Genomic DNA, 23,970 nt, shown 5'->3' with positions numbered 1-23,970 from the left:
TGACATTTTCGACCATTTACCATACGGTCATGAACTGGTCCTCAGTGACTTTCACCTCTTTCCCAAGCTGAAAAAGTTTTCAGGTGAATTTGGAATGGATGATGAGGTGAAACCTGTCACTAACTGGCTAAAGGAACTGACAGTGGAAGACAAAAGAAATCCAAAAACTAGTGTTGTGCTACAATTGATTTAATCATGATGGTAACTATGTAGAAAAGTAAATGGTCTTGTACTAATTACTTAATAAAACTTCTTTCCTGTTGTTACTATTGTTTTCCTTTTTTGTAGCCAAACATTCTTTACTTTCTGTATATCCCTCACAGTTTTGTCATATTTCTTATTAATCATATTACTTTGTTATTACTGTATTCCCTATTGTCAATAATAGGGAATAATAACAAGATTTAAATTTGTTCAGATGTGTGTTTAGTGTTTTAAGTCAAATTGCTACATATGCCATCTGTTAGAAAATAATGCTGTGAATATTATTTCAAGAACATTAAATTTTTAAATTTAATGTCACTATTTTCATCAATTTTTTTCACAGTTAAGTACTTTTACTCATAATAATGAACAGCTTATGAATGTTTGATTAATAGACAAAACAGACAATCAAATTTATTCAAAACACTTTATTAAATGGAAGTTATTTTATATGTGGGTTTCTTAAAATAATAGCAATAAATAGAATTTTGAATTCTGGGCCTGGTTATGCAAAAAACTACTAACCCTCAAATGTCCAAAAAATGGGTTGAAGTCATGTAAAATTTAGTATTGTGCAATCTTCATTTTACAGAACAAAAACAAACCACACAGGTAACCTATCCAAGTAATTAATATAAACAAAGTTACTTGAGGCAGGAAGTCTACTGAAAAAGTAATAGATATTTTTAATGATCTAACAATATCATTACAGCCAAATGACAAGACTGTAGCTAAGTTAAAACCTGACAATTTGAAGAAATGAAATGATGCATTTTATTCCAGCAGACTGCTTTGACATTTTATATGAACTTAAAGGTGATGTCACAGTAGGATTGCTGAAGATGTAGACAGCTTTAATGTGAGGCAACTTGATATTGATTAAAATGATGATTAATGTATGTAATGTTTTTTATTTAACTTGTATCTTTTCTGAAACTAAAAAGTAAATTGATTAAGTATGCTAGGAATGTCATTTTAAACACTTTTTGATCAATTTTGCAAAATGCAGAATTCTACCTACTTCCAAAAATGTATAGTTTCTTTCAAAAAAAAAAGTTGTTATTGCTTTATATTGAATTATTTGAAATTACTCTATAGAAAAAAAAATGGAAATTTTCTCAAGTAGAGTTGTATTTTTTTTTTTTAATGAAAAATTTTAACTGCAATTTACTCAGTTTAAATATATTGATGGTTGTAGCTTTTTTGCATAACAAAGTCCATTTATTATTGACAACAAATACCAATATTCATTAGTTTCAGTTTGATAGATCTTATTGGCACAGCACTAGATGTGTCCAGCTTACTTGACTTCATTTCCAGGAATGTTTTGAATTATAATTTCCCAGGAGTGAAAACTTAGGAAAGCTCTATCCACAAGTAGAAGTTTTTTTATTAAATTCATATAGTGATTTATTTCAGAATAAAATTATTTTTAATTTACTTTGATTTATGTTAATATAATAATACATATTAATAATAAATGTATTTTGAGTTCTTTGAGAAATGTTTGGAATCTAATCTAAGTATTCTATTTTCTATACTAGTTGGCCGTATATTTTTAAATATTTTTAAAAAATTAAAATTTTTATTGCGATTTCCAACCCCCCCTGACTTAATTAAACTTATATATAATAAAATCTATTAATTAAAAAATTAAAAAACTATTGGAGGTCGTTTTTGATATCAAAAAGTAGCTTTAAATAACTTTACCGAAGTAAAATCCCTGCACTACAACTTTAGAACGATGAATTAAATTTGATAAAAAAATCCCATTAAAAAACAATTAAGCCTTAATCAAGCCTTATCAAAGGCTAATTAAAATCATGATAAAAAATTTTTGAAAAAATTTGGAGACTTAAAAAACATTCCAAAAATCAAAAAAAAAATTGGGGGGCCGAAAGGACCACATTTTCTGTAACGCTATGTAACATGCCCGAGTTAACTCAGGACTGGGCGTTAAGGATTATTAATTATTTAATTAATTAATTAAAAATTAGAAATATTAGAAAGTACTTCTAAAAAGAACTACTTTCTAATTTTTAATTAAATATAATATCATATATATATATATATATCTGAGGGTTGATCATTTAATATGTAGAATAATACTTGTGTTTTTTTTTTAACCTGAATTTCTGGAAAAGTATGACAACTGTAACCAGCCTTTAAAGGTATTCCTGTTGGTTTTATTTTTGTTTGTAGGTTTTTTTTAATAATAGTCTGTCATTGATAGTCATTTTGAAACAAAAGCTGTGTTAACAATGGAACAAAGGCATTAAATTCATTGTGTCAGACATGATTTAAGTGCTTCTGAAATAAAGAAATGAATGAGGCTTACAGTGATGGATGTCTCAAGAAAACTGAAGTAATAAAATAACATAAAAGGTTCAGTGCAAACCCCTGAATCTTTTGCTAATCCAGACATCTTCCTTCACAACTTCTGAGTAAGTCAATGAAGCTGAGGAAAGTTTGGACAAATACATGCAGATTATGCTTAGTCAAATGTTGATTCAGATGTCACTTTCTTTTGGTATCGTTTATGAAACTGTAAGACACCACCTGCAAATGTCCAAATCTGTGTTGATTGGATTCCATACAACTTGATTACAGAACAAAAAACAGCATCAAGTTGATTTGTACAAGGAAATGATTGCTCAGTTTGAAAGGGATGGGTCAACATTTTCTAAACTATTCATATGTGATGAAACTTTGATATTTTATTTTAATTCAGATATGAAATAGCAGTTGAATGAACGCATTACAATTCACCAAGGCTAAAAAAAACTGTAAACTGCAAAGTGTATTCAAAAGATAAACAAATGTATTTTGACTTAAAGGCATATTTCAAGGTGCTATCAAAAAATTCCAGGACTGATGTGGCACTACAATCAGTTGCCTGCTGAATTTCAGCATGTGGCCAATTGTAATATAAACATTGTAATAGATATCATTATTTAGTTTTTTGTCAAATTTTGTTATATTATATATATCATCTTTAAGCATTATCACAATGCTTAAAAAAGCCTCTGGAGATAATGCAATGAGTAGAACTCAATATTTTGAGTGGCACATGTTTCAAAAATGGACAAATGTCTATTGAAGACAATGAATGTCCAGGTTGTCCATAAACAGGTATCAATGATGAAATTATTGAAAAAACAAGAGAAGAAATTTATGAAGCCTGGCATTTAAACAATTGATGACATTGCAAATGCTGTCATCAATTATTCAGTTCTCAATTAATCAAGGGTTTGCATTATCTGAAGTAAACCTGTAAGTGAATACATTATTTTTCTTATACTGTAATTCATAAAATTCAAAACAATAACATTTATTGAAAAATAATTTGTTTGTTACCTTTTATTTAACTTCAATGGTAGATAAACATTCATATTAAAACATAACTACGAGAATACACATTTTTATTCTTAAAATTATTGTAAATATATTAGCTGTGTAGTAAATGATGTAAAAAATTTTCTTTTATATGATTAAATCCAAAAAAGTATTTAAAAAAAGCTGGAAAATGATATAACATATAAATCTTTTAAATTTGTAATTTTTAATCTGAAATTGCTGTTATCATCTATTGTATCCAAGTTTGCATTAGTCCACATTACCTTGGATAATTGGAGTTCTATGAATGTCTCAAACATTCAATGTGAGTACCTTAAAATTGTCATGCAGTTTACTTTACAATTGCTGGCCTAAAACTTGATCTTCCTTTTTGAAATTTATCCGTAGAGTTATGATAACAGACACGTCTTGTGAAAAATAATAAAACATTTTTTTAGAGTTTTGTTAGTAATAGTGAGACACATCAAATCAAAATCTTCTAAACTAGGATCTGTGGACTAGTTTCAGAGAATCTGGAAAATATTCAGACAATATCTAATGTGTTTACTGTTGTAAAAGTATACTTAGTCACAAGTTAAGTTTTGTTACAGTTGCTTATTTTTTGATACAATTAATATGCTTACAAGTTGCTTCCTCAAACTGTGTTCAAGCCCCTTGCCATTAATTTATGTTTATACTTAAGACAAGTATGAATCATTTACATATTTGGTAGTGGAAAGTGGCTTTTTGACTGAAGCAAAGCTTTGGCTCAGCATGTTTAATAAATGCTGACATTTCTATGGCCCTATGTATTATTTAATGCACCCTTTCAAGTATTTCTTAATGCTTTTATTATTCCCCATAAATCATTTTTACACTTAGTTTTTTTTTTTTTTTTTAATTTTGACACTTCATAGTTTTAAACTATTTTGAATAGTAAAAATAGGTCAAAACTATTATTTATAACTGTGTTTTTATTTAAAATTCTTTAGATATTATTCAAATTTTAGTGTCATGAAATGTATAAAAATTTATATATGAAACCACATACACAGACATTTCTGTGGGGTTTTGAAGAGGTATATAGGTTTGGAATTATTTTTTTTTATACATAATAAATTTTAGTCATTTGAAGACAACGTAGAAATGCATGAGATTATAGTGAAAATGACATAGAAAAAAATAATCAGTAATAGACTACAAAAAAATAAAAGTTTTTAAGAATATTTCTAAGGCAGACTGAATACAGTAGTAACCAAATTTGAATAAAAATACAAGGACTAGGATGGATTAGAATTTGACCATGCAAAAGCAAAATTGTCATCTTTTCAAATGAGTATGGAACTCTACATAATATTGTAGTTTTATAATAATAGAATTTTTCAATGCAAATGAAAAAAAGGAATTGAAATTTGTACACTAATGTGATTACATTTGAAGCATCATGGACAAATGTTAAAATATTTAACTCATTAAGTATTCATTAGATTTAGGTTTTAATACATTTTAACTTTAAAAAGAAAAAACTTGATGAGAAGTCCATTGATAAGTCTTGTATTAGAGATAATACTGGTGAAAGATGAATGCTTATGATTTTCAATAATAATCAGTAGTCTGCTTTAATTAATGTAATATTTTTCATAAGAAGAGAAATAATTTTTCTGTAATTGTATAACTTTTATTTAAAGCTTCTGATAATGCTTTTGAATTTTACTAGATACCTAAATCATGAACAAAATTAACTTCTGTATGCAAGCATATTTATTTGAAATTTGAGTTTTCTAATTATATTGCAATAGTTTATTAATCATCATTTAATTGTTAGAAGTAAATTTAAGAAATAACATTTTTGTTCAATAAAGAATTTATAAAATTTTAAATATTAATAGATATAAATTTAAAAATATTTGTATCCTAATATTTTTTACATACTTTAATAATTTTTTTTTTACCTTTTAATAGTTGGCAACCAGAGAGTAAATTTCCATTTCGCAGAGTTCGATTGCCACCTTCCTCGTCATCCAAAGATGGTGATAAAGCTGATTTTACAGAAGGACAGGAGGTTGAGGTATAATCAAAATTATTTTGTGTTGAAATGGATAATTTGATGTAGAGTTGTATTGTCTATGCAGTACAGGTATTCCTGTTGGTTTTATTTTTGTTTGTAGGTTTTTTTTAATAATAGTCTGTCATTGATAGTCATTTTGAAACAAAAGCTGTGTTAACAATGGAACAAAGGCATTAAATTCATTGTGTCAGACATGATTTAAGTGCTTCTGAAATAAAGAAATGAATGAGGCTTACAGTGATGGATGTCTCAAGAAAACTGAAGTAATAAAATAACATAAAAGGTTCAGTGCAAACCCCTGAATCTTTTGCTAATCCAGACATCTTCCTTCACAACTTCTGAGTAAGTCAATGAAGCTGAGGAAAGTTTGGACAAATACATGCAGATTATGCTTAGTCAAATGTTGATTCAGATGTCANTGTATCGTTAAAAATTATTTTTTTATTTTGTACAAACAAAATAAATATATTGAAAAATATAAAAACAATAAAAAATTATACTTCAGAAGTTAATTTAGTATCAAAAACATAAAATATTTGAGTAGCCCAAGACATAGCCAAAGATTGCAGCGTCATAGCACTGGTGAAAATTTAAATTTTCTGACTGGAATTCTTTCGGATAATTGACTTTCAGATAATTGATGTACTACTGTAATTATAAATTTCCATTAGGCTATTAGAAATATAAAAATTAAAAACAAAATTATTTCTTATATTTATTGAAATTGAAATTATCTTTCTAAAGACATTGCATGTGAACAGTAAATTTTGGACTTCTGGAATTTTGCTAAGTTGCTTGAGTTTTTCTTGTTTTAAGGACAATATTTTGTTGAAATGTTTGTGATATTACAGATTAAATATTGTTTAAATAGCTATCTTATTACTTATTTTTTAATATTATCTTATTTTTAATATTGAATGTTGAAAGTTTCCAAAAATTAAGTCATTGCCTAAAAAATTCATAAACTGCGATTGTTTACATATTTAAAAAATAAATAAATTTAACATATATATGAGAGTATATTTCACAATATATTCTGATTTTAATATTTGAAGATGCTGAAAATAACTGATAATGAATTTTTAATTAGGTATTTTCAAGAGCAAATGAACAAGAAGCATGTGGGTGGTGGCGTGCTACAGTTAAAATGATAAAGGGTGACTTTCATGTTGTGGAGTATTTAGGTTGGGAAACAGCATATACAGAAATAGTTGCTAGTGAAAGACTTCGTCCTAAGAATACAAAGTAAGATTTATAAAAATACAATTAATTCTCTGAAATTAAAATTTTAGTACTTTTTCTATATTGATATATAAGAAATGATAAATTCATTTTTTTAGAATTTCTTCATTAAACAATAATTATTAAAAATTTATATAAATTTGTGAAAAAATTTTTGATTTGTAGTATAATAAAATGAATACATTTTCACTATGTGTTGTTGAATTTTGAAGAGAGTAGATTTGACTAAATATAATTTACTTTAGAAATTTATATAGTTTGTGTTGCTTGTTTATAATTTGATACACACAAAAGTTTTATATAAGGTTTGGCATTGAATTTATTTCTTGAAACAAATTAGTAGTTACTAACATTTTAATATTTAATTATTAATAAAATCCAATGATTCTATGGAGTATTGTTTTATTTTATATTTTTACAATTGGTATTTAATTTGTTTTTATTTTTATTTGATTTTTTGCATGTTACATTTGTATCAAGTTTTATGACTAATATTTTTTAGAATATTGCAATTCTTCCATAATTAAATTATAATCAAATTCTGTTTTATTTTAATGTCATATAATGTAGTTAAAATAGAAAAATGAATTATGATGTTGATAATTTTTCTTATTTCAAGTACACTTTTTTTATTTAAAAAGATATAATTTAGTTTTAAACATGATTATTTCAAAATGTAAAAAATCTTACAAAAGATGTTTGCATATTTTCTTTATTAATAAATATTTATTTTTATTTAGTCCACCTGTTACAAAAAGCACGTTTCCAAAATTTGAATTGGAAGTTCCAGAAGATTTACAAGAATAGTAAGTACTATGTTTTTAGAAAACATGTTAATATTTTTATAGTATATATTGATGCAAATGAAATGTGCTGTTATCATCAGTCTCCAAATTATATTGCTTACAGAATCTTCATTATTCAACATTGTCAAATCGTGATAAATTTTGTTTTTAAATAAATGTATAATAATAAATTGTATGGAAAAAATTATATGATAAAATAGTTTCAAACACAAATTAAGTTTAAAAATTTTTATACTGTAATATACTGATTATATTAGGTAAACCGGAAAGTAATGGTGTTTCTACACGTCAATACTTGTTTATCATTTATCAGCTCATTGTGTACTTCAAAGCTGTGCAAAAGATATTTTAAGGTTAAAGTGACTTGTTTATTTGTAAATAATTAAATCTTAATTTTTTGGGGTGAAATGGCCAGCCAAATACTAGAAGAGGTACATATCCAGCATTGTATGCTTTCTGAGTTTTACAAAGGTAGTAATGCAACAGTTGCTATCAAACACATTGCAATATTCAAGTGCATTAGACATTGGTGTAAGGAACCAAGTCCGAGCATTATTTTTAGTTATTTTTTATTTTGCTTTTTATTCTATTTTGTTTGGGCTTATGTTTTGTTAGGACGAAGGTTTCCTCACCACTCACCTTAGAAACTTAAAAATAGAAGAAAGAGAACCAACTCGCCGGCGAAAAAAAAGCGCAGTAGAAAAAACTCGTGCACACTTGCGCTCCCGAGCGGAAAAAAGTAAGTCCGCACCGAGAAAGAGGGGGAGATCCCACAAGCACAACTTAGGAACTTGCTAAACCTTAAAGAATAAAACATCCTGAAAAATTGTAAAAAAGAATAATGTAAAAGGTTAGCGCGAATTGTTGGGAAATAGGCTGCCAGGCAGAAAGGAAAAGTTTACTGTTAGCAATAAGTATGTAAATGAGGGGAGTGATCTCAATCAGAATTGTGACGTCACCTCATAGTATAAAGTCCGAACCTCAAGTGAAGATGACTGAGGTGAGCTTCGTAGCAGCAAACGACAAGAGGCATCCGATAGCGATAAAGTGGTTCCAAGGCAATTTGAAGTTATTCGATTTGTGGATCGAAGATTAGAAAGTCTTGAGAGTTGAGGAAAAAGGTTCCTAGTATATTGAGATGATGATTAGGACCTTAGTTCATAAGTTAAGTCTTTGAATTTTTTGTCGAATTCCAAAAGGGAATAGATTTAAGTTAGCAAATAGATTGATTTGAGTTTTTTTGTCGGGTTGATTCTTATTGATTTTCTTTGAATAAATTTGTTGTTTGGTTGTTACTAATTTTTGTACATACAGTAATACCCCAAACTTACGCGATAGGTGGGACCGAGCGGTAACTGCGTAAGTCAAATTCGCGTAATTCGGGGTATAATTTTGCATATAAATACATACAAATAATTTTTAATTGGGGCCGGAGACTAAAGAAAACAATAATTTAGAAAAAAATGTTTAATAAAATCTTAGATAATACATATGTATAACAAATTAGGCTTATATTATTTTACAATTTTTCACATTTACTTGATTATTACACCATAAATTTAACATTGTTTCCATCTCAGCGATAATACTATGACGTTTACGAATNATGTATAACAAATTAGGCCTATATTATTTTACAATTTTTCACATTTACTTGATTATTACGCCATAATTTTAACATTGTTTCCATCTCAGCGATAATACTGTGACGTTTACGAATGATGCTTGAATTTAAAGATTGAGCATTTTTCACAGCTTCGAGAATTTTTTCTTTGCCTTTTATAATTGTTCTGACCGACAATTCCGGTAGATCAAACTTCTTTGCCAATTCACAAATTTTCATTTTTGTATCGAAGGCTTTAATAATGGGTACGTTCGTAAAGTCAAACGAGTTAAACACATTAGTAACAAATCGTTCCAAAAGTCTAACAAAATAGGAATAACGATGACATCATTCTCATTTAACTCGTTCGACTTTACGAACTTACCCAACTTACCCAATACTTTACATTCCAAAGATAAAGTTTTTCTTTTCTTGTTTGATGCGGAAGAATTAGTTCTACTTCGTTTGGATGACATAGTAGAGTCTCTCGAATCTCTGTAGATATAACAAACACAGAAATAAATAACAGAAAATAAATTGTAGCTATGTGTCGATTCCGCTTGACATGTTCGAACATGTAAGCTGAACAATAGTGTGGAGGGAATGAGTAATCAAGGGTTGCGTGGCGCTCAAACAAAAGACAAATCAACGAGATTTGAAAATCGCGTAACTCCGGGTTCGAGTAAGTCGAGGTATTACTGTAGTCATTATTAGAATTATTAAATATTGGATTGGTTTTGACTAACTTTGTCATTATTTCTTTCAGTTCACACTTAAAGTCCAGGCCTAGCACATTAATGCGAATCCGCATAAAGTATCTGTTAGGTAATGGCTATTTCCGGCACAAAGTCGTGTCGCTAATTGTTGTAAAAGGCGTAAAAATAACTTAATACTTTACATTCGTAAATGCCAACAGTGGTTTTCTAAGTTTAGATCCAATAATTTTGATCTTTCCAACTCATATCGATCAGGAAGACCAACAACTTTAGACAATGGCGCGTTAATGGAGGAAGTGGAAGCAAATCCATGTCAGACAATCAAGGAACTGTTAAACACTCTTAACCGATCATGCTCAATCATTTAAGAACATTTGCAGCAGATTGGTAAAGTGTGCAGAGCAGGTGTTTGGGTCCCGCATAATCTGTCCAAAGAAAACAAAGCTGACCGATCCACCACATGCAACTTATTGCTTCAATGGCACAATACAGAAGCATTTTTTGATTGCTTGATCACTGGAGATGAAAAATGGGTCCTCTATAATAATTCAAAATGCAAAAGATAGTGACTCTCTCTGAATGAATCACCACAAAATACTGCTAAGCCAGGTTTACATCCCAAATGCTCCACCAAGAACACAAAATCACCAGGTGCTTTTGTGTGTTTGGTGAAGTATTCGCAAAATTGTTCATTTTGAAGTTCTGAAACCTGGACAAACTGTGAATGCAGACCTTTACTGTGAACAATTGGATTGAGTAAATCAATGTTTAATTGAAAAGTGTCCAGCAATTATCAACAGAAAAGGCGTTATTCTGCAACACGATAATGCAAGACCAGACTGCACAAGATGAACCCTGGAAAAAATTAATGAATTGGAGTGGGAGATACTGCCTTGCCCACCATACTTGCCTGGCATTGCATCATCAGATTTCCATTTATTCTGATTGCCACAACACTTTCTATGTGACAAAAAATTTTAAAATTTGGATGATATCCGAAAGGCCATTTTCAGATATTTTGCTCAAAAACCAATTAATTTTTATGGATCCAGCATTGAAAATTTGCGCACCAGATGGCAAAAGATTGTTGATAATGAGAGTGATTGCATCATTGATTAAAAATAAAAACAAGTTAAAAATTTATTTGTTTGATCTTAATGTAAAAAAAATGACATTACTTTCCAGTTGCCCTAATATTAAAGAAATTCGTTATAAACAAAAATAATGTGCTATTGAAAAAATGTTTGTACTCTGAAAGACTATCCATTTTATTTTGGTATTTTTTAGCTACTTTAAATTGCTAAAACGTTTTTCATTATCTGATATTTTAATGAAATTTAATTTTATTAAAATTTACTTAGCGTGATTCCTTTATAGAAAACTAATATTTTAAATATATAATAAGCAGTTCCAGAACCATTAATGCTATTTTTATTTCAACTGTATCATACAATAGATAAAAGCAATAATTTTTTTATAATTAATTAAACTTTCAAATATAATCGCAATGCATAACATTACAAGTTCTATGGTTTAATTGAATTATTATTATTTTAATTTTCTCTTTCAGTTCAAAAATGGAATCAGCTCATAAAGAATTTAAAAAAGCAATAGGTGCGGCAGTATGTAGGCTCAATCCAGAAAAGAATAGTCTTATTATAATAGTGAGTACATATTTATTTTAAAATACATATGATTTAGTTACTAATTGAAGATACAATTATATATTATAAAATTAATTTTTAAAAATATATAACATTTTTGAGCATAATTAATAGAAATTTATCCTTAGTTTATAATGTTAATAAACTTGTTTAGGTATATCCTGCTTATCAAAAGTTCACCTTTATGTCACTTTACTTTTACAAAAGACCTATATTGGTACCTGTTTTGCTAACAAAAAGAAATTCAAAAGAAGGTTTCTCTTTTACAAGAAAGGTGAAAAGCAAAAATAGCATTTAGCATTTGTTTTGCAGCAAGTCATTTTAGGGCATTATGCATTCTGAGCAGTGAAAAGTGAGAGGTGTCTCCAAGCATCTTCCCTGGGGATCATATTCAACATGAAGCTTCTATATCTTTTGATTGTGTCTGTGACCATCTGTGCTTTATCAGTTTATTTGTGCATCCATTAATACACAAATTATAAAATACTAGCAGACCCCGCCACGCGTTGTTGTGGCTCAAAATGTATCTATTATAAATGTATAACACTTCCCCCGTGTGGAGGAGGAATTTTTCGAAAAATTTCTTCTTAGTGTATATTCTCTTGGCGTAATCTATTAAAACGCAATCAAAAACGCAAAAACCCACATCTAAAATAGTATAATAGAAGCCAAGTTCTTCAAGGTAAGCCTTAATCCTCTCCCTCTCCCCCACGGGGGGAATATTGAAAAATCCTTTTTTAGTGTATATTCTGTTGACATACCCTATTAAAACGCAATCAAAAACGCAAAAAAACTGCATCTAAAATAGTAGAAATAGAAGCAGAGTTCTTTATGGTAAGCCTTAATCCTGTTCATCTCCCCCCAGTGGGAGAATTTTGATATGTATATTATATAAAAACACATGCGTATTCGAATGCAGTGTTGTGTGAAAATTTCAAAGGAATTTGTAGGAACAAACGAACATTACATTTTTATTTATATAGATAGATAGAAGATGATCTGCTTTAGTTCATCCTCACAGAAAAGCAAACTTAGGGCGTCATACTCGTAGCGCCATCTGTTGGGCATAAAAGCCTTAACCCTAGATGAAAAATCCATTGTAGTTTTATTTAATTAATAAAAAATCTGCAGGTTTGATTAGTGGTAAACATTCCGGGGGTCGTAAAGATGCTACAGTTAAAATTTGGTAACGATTGGTTCAGTAGTTTTCACGGTTAGTGGTCACAAACGAAAAATACGTTGTCTCTTTATATAGTAGTATAGAAAAAGTTATTGCTTGAGCAGGTTGATGGGTGTACAAAGTATAATGTTCTGGTATAATTTACTTAAGAAAAAATTAGCCAATCTTTTCAATAAGCTTAACATAGAAAGGATGGATGATAGTGATGAAATTATTTGAAAGTGGAATTTAAAGGTTTGATTGGCACTTTCATAACTTAAAGGGTATTTACTAGAGGGTACTTCTAGTATAGTTTCAATAAATACACTGTACTTACAGCTCTACTTTATATAGTCTGTGTATTTTATCATATTATTCCTGCTTTTATTATGTGTTAGCATTATTTTAGGTTTGATATGTTATTTGTATTATTAAAAATTTTTGAGTGTTCATAGACTCAAAATATTGAGTCTATGAACACTCAAAAATTTTTCCTGTATAAATTAATGGTAATTGCTTCTTTGCTCTGTGCCATTTCAGTTTGTGGCGTTATTCTGCAACATGATAATGCAAGACCAGACTGCACAAGATGAACCCTGGAAAAAATTAATGAATTGGAGTGGGAGATACTGCCTTGCCCACCANGTAAAATTTACTGTATATTGATATTGATTTTCAAAGTTAAAAAAAAATGTTTCAAGGTAAAATTATATTTTTTGTTTTGACTTTCCACATTTTAATATTTTAATTTTTTCTAGGCTGCTTTCCATAAGTTGAGATCATCAAATCAGGCTTTCATCTCATTAAAAATGTTTAACATTTTCTAATAGCATTCTTTTTTCAATAATAATCAAAATTATTCAAAAAGTATATTTTAACAAGAAATATATTTTCTTTGAATATTTATACACTTTTTATAACTTATTCATAAGAAATTTTCAAAAAATTATATTTAACAGATATTTTATTAATCCAATATATTTAAGATATCTGTTTACACCAGAATAACAAGCAAACATTGCCCCATCATTGATACTTATCATCTCTTTTGTGATTTGACACTATCTCAAGAACAAAAACCAATTTTCTTGCACTAATCACTTGACAGAAGGTTTGTAATGAAACAAATTTCCAGCAGTGAAGTCAAACTTCAACTTACTTTTTTCAATTTCAACTACTAGTTATTAATTTTTATATATTTATAAAACATTTTTCTATCTTATAGCAGTAGTGTATTTCATATCTTAGTATTTTTCGACATAATAGATAAATTTATTTTTACTATTCAATGACTTGGTAGTATTATATTAAAATTGCTTATAACTATGAGCTACCTCTCTATAAGTTATATAAAAGTATTTGAAAAACTGCTAACTTCTTGCTTTAGAATACATAAATTTATAAGATTTCACAAATAATAGTTATTTTTATTATAATAAATTTAAAGCATAGAACATCAGAAAATTAATATAGACAGTGTTTTACTAATACCATCTAATATCAGTAAACTGAACTGTTTTGTGGAAAATTTTACATTATCTTGATTTGACCATAAACTTAACCAATAAGGAAGATTCTTTCAACAAAAAAAAATTTTTAAAGTAAAGAATGTTGATCATTATAAAGAACATATCAGATGCTAAGATGACATTATCCTAAATAATTAATCATGAAGGTTAAATCTGTAATACATGTAGTCTTTATAATAAGAATAAACTTTAATTTTAATTAATAAATAAAAAACAACTTTTAAATTAAAAATTTTATTATATTTCTTGAATATGTCTAAATTACATTATTTATATATTTACTATAAATTTTAAAATTTTCTTTGTTGATAATTTTCACAATTTTGTTCATCTCAACTGTTTCTTAGTTGTAAATTTGACTACTTTATTAGCATAGTAAGTAATTTTAATAGTTAAATATTCAGTTGTTTTTTCTATGTAATGATGACACAGATAATATAATCTGGTAGGTTTAACAAATTTTTAATTTATGTTGTTGAACTTATGCAAGATAGTTCAATTTATTTAAATTTTGTTGCTTACCAAACACACAAATGTTAGAAGAATTTTATACTAAGATGGTGTTTGTACAAGACACATCCAGAAAGTAAGTACTGTTTGGCTATTTAAAAAGTAGGCAATTGAAACAAAAATTATTTAATTACCATTAAATTATAATTAGCAGGCAAATTGGGGCACTTATAATATCTTGACACTAAATTGAAGATACCCTGTTCATAGAATTCTGCTGCCTCCTGACTCTGAACCATTTCTGACCTTGCAATGATTGTTTGTTTTCTGGTATCACATGGAAAATCCATGTTTCATCACCAGTGACAATTCTTTTGAAAAATTCATTTTTTCAAAAGAATTTCATACCACTGCAGGCTAAGACACAAGAAAAGTTCTAAGGCTGATCCCATGTGTTTCGTTTTGCAAATATATGTAATTGTTTTTGGCACCCATCTCAAATATGACTTTTTTGAAGGGGAAGTGTTTAGTCACAATTTCATGCAGTGAAGATCTTGAAATGTCAGGAAATTTTAGAGAAATCAGATATTGTGAACTGTATCAGAATGAATCTTCTCTTTGATGTTATTCAGTAAGTCTTCATTGACTAAGGATGGGCAGCTACTTCACTCCTTATGAATGTTGTCCTTTCTTCCTTAAATGTTCTAACCCACTTTCTCACCATACCTTCTTATCACATTTAGTCCATAAGTTTCACAAATTTTCTGGTAAATTTCATGTAGTCAAACATTTCTCACATTCGAAAAAAAAATTGCCTATTGTATTTTATAACTGGTGGGCCGCTTGATTGTTTTGAACATTATAACCAATGCTTAGTGATCCTCAATGTGAACATACAAGAAAAAAATATTGCTTGGTTACTTCATTCTTGAGTGGAAGAAGTAACTATGTATAAGTGACCTTGACATTGCCAAAATGCATGGAAGATATACATAAACAGTACTTACTTTTGGAATGCTCCTTGTATTTTTGAACTATAACTAAAGGCATTTGTGCTAAAATATACTGTTTGTATAAGTTGCTAAATAAAAACTTAAGATGATTTCTTCTTTTTTAAAAATACTTTTTCTTTTTTAAATTTAATTATAGGCTCGGTCAGAAATGGCAAAGAAAAGGGCCTCAATGTTGAGTGAAATGCATTTTCGAAATTTACGTCAAAAAGTATTATTAGTAAACAGGACTGAAGAAGCAGCACGTCAGTTAGAGGTATGCATTTTTCTAATTTTATTTGTAGTTTCTGTTATAAAATTTAAAGAAATTGATATATTCATAATGATTAAAGTTTGTAATAATTTCCTTAAAAATATATCAAACACTACTACTAGCATATATCGTCTTGAGCATACAAATGTTTTTGGCCTCTTAAATGGCCACTTGAGATTCTCCTCATGTATAAGAGCAAGTTCACTTAAATTAAAAAGATTTCATAAATATTGCTAGATAGGTGAGAGAAGTTGAGTTTCTATGCATTTGAAAATTTTGTAAAAAAGCCAATGACCAATAACATTCATTTTAAACATGTTATTGCTCATTGGCTTTCTATAAAATTTTTCAAATGTGTAGTAACTCAACTGTCTTTCACTTGGCAATATTTATTTAATCATATTTTGTCATTCAAAACTGGTTATACTTGAATTAAAAACACTAAAACCTATAATCCAGCAATTTTTAGAGTAAATGCAAATGCATTTTCACTTTGTTGATTCCTTCCCCTTAGCATGGAAGTCTTTTTTCGAACTATAAATTTTACTATCCTTTCACTTCCATTTATCTTGTCTTATGTCACCTTTCTTCTGCACATATGTACAGCAATTCCCCCATTGTTTTAGCAGCTGGGGATTAATTAGCCTGATGATGCCAAGCTCTACATGGGTGAAAACATTTGCACTTATTTAAAAAATTGCTGGATTATAGGTTTTAGTGTTTTTAATTTATTTGATATTTTGAATTTGATCAAACTTGTTCTTATACCTGAAGAGGATCACTTAAGAGTCCAAAAATGTGTGCACTCAAGATGATATATCCTGGAAGTAGTGTTTGAGGCATTTTTAAGATGTGTTTTAGTTTTGAGGGAGTTTTGATAATTAAAGTTTATTTTAAGCATGCATTAAAGAAATGATTTTCACAGATTATTGTTTTATATACAAAAATTTTTTAACAAAAATAATAACAGTAATTAATCAATATTTAATGTTTTCATTTTTTTTGTTGTAAAAATAAAATACTTAATGTTTCTATATTTAATTAAACTGATATTTTGAATTGCTATTTGCAATGAAATATTATTTTTTTAACAGAATACAAGGCTTCATTCAAGTTCAGGATATGTTGAAGCATTTAGTGTTCGGGATGATCTTATGGGTTTAGCTATTGGTGCTCATGGAGTAAATATTCAAAATGCTCGAAAATTGGAAGGGATTACAGGAATTGATTTAGAAGAATCTACTTGTACATTCAAGATTTATGGAGAAGTATTTCACATTTATTGCTTATAAAATTTATTTCACAATTATAATAAACATAAAATGATGGATTAATGATATAAAATATGAAAATCAACTTGTAATTCATTACTGAATAATCTTTATTTATAACTGTTATGATCAACTTAATTTTAATTATAAAGTACTCTAATAAATTCTATGGTTTTTATAAGATGTAATGCTTCTCAAATTATATTTATTTAAATCAAATCATCAGATAAATTTATCCAATGATTTGGATTTAATATTTTATAATGAGTATGAATCTATTTACTCATACGTATAAATAAATTAATTAATTCAAAAAGATTTGATATGTAAAAATAGTAATGAATATACTTTCTAGGAAAAACTATTCTTGAATTGAATTTAAAATTAGTTTTTAATTGTAAAGTTATTCATTTTGTTTTAAATTTCTTATTTATAATATTTGAAAATTGTTTTTATACTATAAATTAATTGGTATTATATTTTTTATTAATATTAATAGACTGAAGAAGTTGTGAAAAAAGCAAGAAGTATGTTAGAATATGCTGAAGAATCCATCCAAGTGCCTCGAAATCTTGTTGGTAAGCAGTTTGGTAATAATATGAAACTATATTAACACTGTTTTTGTTCAAGGATAATATTAGCATATTATAATGTGATAGAATATATCATAACATTTGGAAAGAAATATAATTATCTGTATGCCTACTTATACTAAATATTAAAATATCTTTACAATTGTAAATATTAGATACATAATATGTTAATTTTATTTAATATATTTATAATGATTCCTATTTTTAAAAAACAGCTATTTGCAGAGGCAATCTATATCCCAACTTCCATATTAATATATCTTCTCAGAGAAATCTGCCATGCATATTTTATTCTTTACTAATTTTCAATCTGTTATCACCTATTGCCCACATAGGTAAACACTATGTGGGCAATGACAGTCACTTGAATTATCCAGAAATTAACATTTAAGTTAAAACTTAAATAAATCATATTTAATAAATTGTGTAATTTGTAATTTGCCAGCAACTGTAATCTTAAGAGGTTTCCAGACAAGTCTTTCTATCTCGTACTTTAACAGAGTTTTATTTTTTAAATATTTTAATGGCATTTTACAGCCTGATTTTGTTGAATTAAGAGTTCTTAATAAAGTAAGAAAAAAATACCTTGTATTATATATAACTTAACTCAATAATGAAAAGATCTAGATACAGTTACCTGATACTGCTAATTTAGAAGATTTATTTTTTTATTGGTTTTAATTATTCCAAAAATATATATAAAAATTATTACATTTGTTAACTTGTGTGTTTTATCTTACTGTAAACATTGCAATGGAATTAATGCACTATGTACAATACATATACTTGTAAAACAGATTTTTCTATATTGCATATTTGGAAAAATGTTAGTGAACACCCTGTATAATTTAATGTAATGGTCAATAATTTATAAGAAATAAAAATGTTGAAGTTTTATGAGCAAGAATATTTTGTTTTGGAATGTTCTTTAATTTTTAAATTTCAATAACAGAGATGATATATGATGATGACAAATAATAAAATTTAAAAAAATATATAATGTTTTATTACAGTAGAATCTATTCTGAATCTCAGATGTTATCATCAGTTATTTAATATTATCAGGATGAGCATGTCCTAAAAGATATGTTAAAATACACTGTAAAACTTTGCTTTCATAATCAGATTTTGATTATAGTTTCATTAGCTTAAAGTAAATAAGCATTTTTTTTTTTAAGATATCTTTCCATATTATCAATCTTACTATGTGGTGATAATGTGCAATCATTGTCAATTGTTTTAATTATCATTTCATCCTACAGTAGTTTAACTTGTTGGCATTTCTTACTGTACTTCAATTGTTTATAATTGTTTTAAAAGTATCTTTTCAATGTCAGTCAACAAAAAAACAGAATTTTCACTTATTGTGATGTTGTGTACTTATTCTGCTTAAAGTTAACATTTGGTTATTGTTGTTATCAATATAGGCAAGTTCCAAAGTGTTACAATAAGCATATTTTAATGTATTCTTTTAATTAATGTTGTTGTATTTTTATTTTTATTTTTTCTTAGGTAAAGTTATAGGAAAAAATGGCCGTATAATTCAAGAAATGGTAGATAAATCTGGTGTAGTTCGTGTGAAAATAGAAGGTGATAATGAAAACCAAACTCCAAGAGAAGAGGTATGTTTAAAATTTTCAAGTAAAACAAAAAATTTTTTGTAAATTGAATTTTTTGAATGAAAATTGTATTAATATAACAATTTTTAAAAATTTTTAAATAACATAATTTGAATCAAGAGTCATAATAATTAAACTTTTGTTTTTAATTATTTTATTAATTTCTTTTAAATAGAAAATTTGTTTAAAGAGACAACTAAAATTAATTTTTAGAGTATATTAAGTATCTTAGTATTTACTTAATGAAAATAATTTTAAATGTAGTTTGTGTATATTAAATTGATAGATAGATATGGATATATCTTAATTTATGTTAATAATATATTGTTTAAAAATTAAGATAAACAACAAATAAATAAGGTTTATCTGTTTATGTTCAGATTAGAGGAAAAAATGATACAAGAACAGAACAGACACTGGTATGATGTTATTGAATAATTAATGTTAATGAAATGTGCATTGGATATTTATGTTTTCTGTAACTTGAAAATAAGAGTTAGTTTTATTCATTAAGATTTAAAAAAAAAATTAAAATTAACATAGATTGCAATTATTTAATATTCTTATGGGATTTTATTTATTATTGAAAAAATACTCATGTAGAAAAATTTTTTATTTGTTGAGTAATTTTAATCTTTGTTTCAATTTTTCACTATTGTGTGTACTGCAGAAACCAAATATTTTAGTCATTAAAAAGAACACTAATAATTTATAAATATCAAGAACATCAAGAATATTTTATTGAAAATGTATTAGTAAAGCCTAATCTAACTGCCACACAAATGTTTTCTCACATGATTAGATTTTATATAATAATATGATATTGAATTGATCGATTTAGAAAGTGCTAATGCAGCTACAAATATCAATGCAGTAGTGAGAACTAAAGTTGTTAAAATTTTTCTTCTTTTTAGATATTGAATTCATTATTAGTCATAATGCTAGTATATTCTAATATTCTCAAATTTAGGATGGGTACTTGTTTATTAATATGTATATTCTACTGTTTTGTATTAAAAAAATAATAATAAAACTGTGTGTATGTATTTTGAATATGTTGGAGTAAAAATAAATTTTTTCTATAATTTTTATAACATTAATAGTACAAGTATTTACAGAAGACCACCATGAAAGTAAACCCTTCTGTAATTATATATTTCTGCCAACAGTTGTATCACTTTTTAAAGTAATCTTGCAAGCTATTTTGCATTACCTCCTTGAATACAGTTATCACAATACTTTTTTACCTCTTGCTGATGCATCTTTTCAGTAGAAGTTTTTATTTTAGTGAAGACATGAAATTCAAGGAGTAGAGTCAGGTGAGTAAGGAGACTGTACAAGTATAGGTATCTGGTATTTGCCAGATAATCACCAACTAGGAGAGCATGTTGCACTGAGAATGTTACAATGGAAAAGCCAACTTTTTGTTTCTCTTATTGTATCACAGAGTTGACTAAGAATGGTAATGTGTGACTCGTTGTTAGCAAATCTACTGCCAGGAACATACTTATAATTCACCAGACCTTTTACATAAAAAAAGTAATACAATGAAGTGAAAAATATTTGAGTGAAGCAGCATTTTGAATAAGATCATTATCCTGATGGAAAATAAAATGTTCATCCATTGCTTCATCTCATAATGGTAGAAGATAATTTCCCAACACATCTTCATAGTGAATTGCCTTTGAATGAGGTGAAATGAAAGCAGTAGCTGATTTTAATTGATGAGTGAAAGCTACCCACATCAACACAGATCCTTCATCTTATACATAATGTGATAAAAGATGAGGTTGATGCCAACAGTATCACACACCATCAGGGCTATCTAGATTAAATTTTTTCTTTCACTAAAAGTTGTGATTCCATAAATCTGAATGGCCAATGTGAAATGCATTCCAAAGTCCAGCTGCATTTCCATGTGGGAGGTTGTCAGTTTTGGCATTTTAATGTTTGTGTGGATTGAACTTGTTTTCAGAACATATCTTGTTGTTCTTGGTATTACAGGTAGCTGTAGTGAAGCTGTAATCTGACTAAATCACATACCAGAGGACACAGCTGTTCTCAATATTGACCTGTTATCTCTAGCAGAAAAATATCTAGGCCTACCACAACATTTAGCTTTGCCATAATTGTCAGGGTCCTTTAAGTAATTGTGAACTACTGTCTTTAATCTTTGTAGTAGGCTTGCAATGACACATTCAGATTTCCCAGTCTCTGAATGCATATATATATCTTGCCTTTTTCTTCACCTGTTAATGTTTTATTGGATCTTATTTTTACTTAAGGCTGAAAACACAATATATGGCTGTATGCAAATTAGTTTGCAATGTCTATTGTACTTTAGAATATTGTAAAATATGAATTTTTGATCCTGGTCTTAAACTTTTTTCCATGCAAATTGCAAGCAATAATTTATTGTGTTTGAATTTTTAAATATGAAAATAAATTTTTATTTCATATTTGATTTATGGTTTTTTAATACCTAAACAAGAACATATTTATAAATCATTTAATTTTAATGGGCAGTTTGAAAACTCAGGGAAAATCCCTTCTTAAGTTGAAGTGTTTAAACATTCTAGGAATAAAAAATATATTATGTTATATATTCAAACAAAATGTCACATATCTCAACAGTGTCTTCTATAAGTCAAACTTGTTGGATTCTTCAGATGCTGACCAACTGCAACTTGATTTATTAACAGTTATAAACAATAATTCTCCATTTTCAAAAAAGTTTGAATTTGTTGACTGACACAACTTGAAAGTTGTTGAAATAAAGTATTTGTGATTAACACAATCAAAACAAAAAACTATGAGGAGTAGGCATACTATTTTCTGTTTATAAGTTTGTTTAATTTTCAATACAGCTGCAGTGTCTCCAACTCCCAGCTAAATAGTGTGTTTTCAATTCTCTTTAATTTATGGTTTGCATTTATTGATGCTATTGGGAACTTTGCAAAATAAAATGAAAATATAAGGTAAGGTGTATGAGAGAATAATTAAACTAGAGCATCAATAGAATAAAAATACACAAGTAAATTAGTAAACAAATGCAAAAATAAATAATTGGCTAATGAAAAAAATCTAATTTACCTTTTCTGCAAAAATAAAAATTAAAAACTGAAATTTAAGTTTTGAAGCCAAAACAGACATAGGATATGGCAATGGTGTCCAAATTATGCCCCCAGAGCTAAATCCCGCTCAGGAACATGTTTGCCACATGCCTTATAAATGATAAAAAAAAAAAAAAAACAGATCTAATTTTGTGTACAGTGGTGCCTTGTACTTTGAATTTAATTTGGTCATACTAGGCCATTTGAACTCTGAATTGTTCGAAGTCGGAATCAATTTTTTCCATTAGAAATAATAGAAAGTGAATTAATTGAATCCCAAGCCCTGAATGATACCTATTTCGATGAACCTAAATAACAGATACACATAATGTAAGGTAAAAATAAAACAATTACAGTAGAGCCTCGATTATCCGACCTAATTGGGGACTGGGATTGGTCGGATAATTGAAAGGGCGGATAACCGAAAAGTATGAAAAAATCCATTATTAGTGTAGTATATTATTATATCCCATGTAATTAGTATATTAGTATATCGCTATTAACCTACTTTGCGTTGAATTTTCATCGATGTTAAGCCTAACAAAAATTTTTTAAAATAATAATCATCGCTATTGTATCGTTAAAAATTAGAAAGTTAAGCCTCGTTTAAATACTGGCTCCCTTTCATGGTCGAATGAGTGTTGCCAGCTAAAACACGTAAAAATAATATTAAAGTAGCCAAGACATGGCCAAATATTGTAGCGCCACATCAATAGCGGACATTTGAAATTTGCCGACTAGGACGGTCAGTTAACCGAGGGGTCGGATAATTGAGCCTCTACTGTAAATGTTTTAAATAATAAATTACAATGTGAAAACAGCAAATAAAATATATACATACTGTACAATAAAATGAAAATTTCATTTACTATACCTTAGAAGTGGTGATGTCTTGTATCTTAAGGTCATTATGCAGCTTGCTTGGCTTTTTCACAAATAATCTTGGAAATGATATCACTAACCAATTGCTTCTCATTTATCCACACTAGGAGGAGTTTTTCTATTTCTTCAATAACATGTCATTTCTTGGAGGTCTGTGTTGTCACAAAAGCATTACAGGAGACCCCCCTATAACGCTTAGATACGTTCCACGCTAACCGAAAATTACGTTGTAGGAACGATTAAATATATGAGCCAATCGCAGCCCGATAGGTGGGAACTTTACGGACTAAGGCTGTTCGAAAGGTTTTCTTCTATAAAATTAACCGATTCTAGACTAATTCCACTCAACATTTCCAAAACACGTATAATTTTTTGGGAGTAATCCGTATAAACTATGCTATAAACAAAAAATTATAGGATTACTTACCGAGTGTGTACCGTTCGACTACGCC

General features: G+C 27.9%; 1 protein-coding gene across 4 annotated transcripts in view; it reads left to right on the top strand.

The window, feature by feature from the left end:
• Positions 1-23,970, top strand: part of LOC111629914 (synaptic functional regulator FMR1-like) — a 54,090-nt gene that overhangs the window by 9,496 nt on the left and 20,624 nt on the right. For 2 of the 4 annotated variants that reach the window (XM_023373859.1, XM_023373857.1), the window contains exons 2-10: positions 5,503-5,608; positions 6,699-6,853; positions 7,591-7,656; positions 11,546-11,639; positions 15,927-16,043; positions 17,135-17,308; positions 17,811-17,889; positions 19,417-19,526; positions 19,904-19,942. In XM_023373859.1, the coding sequence (XP_023229627.1) occupies positions 6,756-6,853; positions 7,591-7,656; positions 11,546-11,639; positions 15,927-16,043; positions 17,135-17,308; positions 17,811-17,889; positions 19,417-19,526; positions 19,904-19,942 (777 nt within the window). In that variant the 5' untranslated portion in view covers positions 5,503-5,608; positions 6,699-6,755. The remainder of the gene's footprint in view (positions 1-5,502; positions 5,609-6,698; positions 6,854-7,590; positions 7,657-11,545; positions 11,640-15,926; positions 16,044-17,134; positions 17,309-17,810; positions 17,890-19,416; positions 19,527-19,903; positions 19,943-23,970) is intronic. The other 2 variants (XM_023373860.1, XM_023373858.1) reach the window with 1 other exon arrangement.

This window comes from Centruroides sculpturatus, unplaced genomic scaffold (genome assembly GCF_000671375.1).
Source record: "Centruroides sculpturatus isolate CEXI.00-Female unplaced genomic scaffold, Cexi_2.0 scaffold529, whole genome shotgun sequence".
Classification (NCBI taxonomy): Eukaryota; Metazoa; Arthropoda; class Arachnida; order Scorpiones; family Buthidae; genus Centruroides; species Centruroides sculpturatus.
This window is presented reverse-complemented; position numbering and strand designations above follow the sequence as displayed.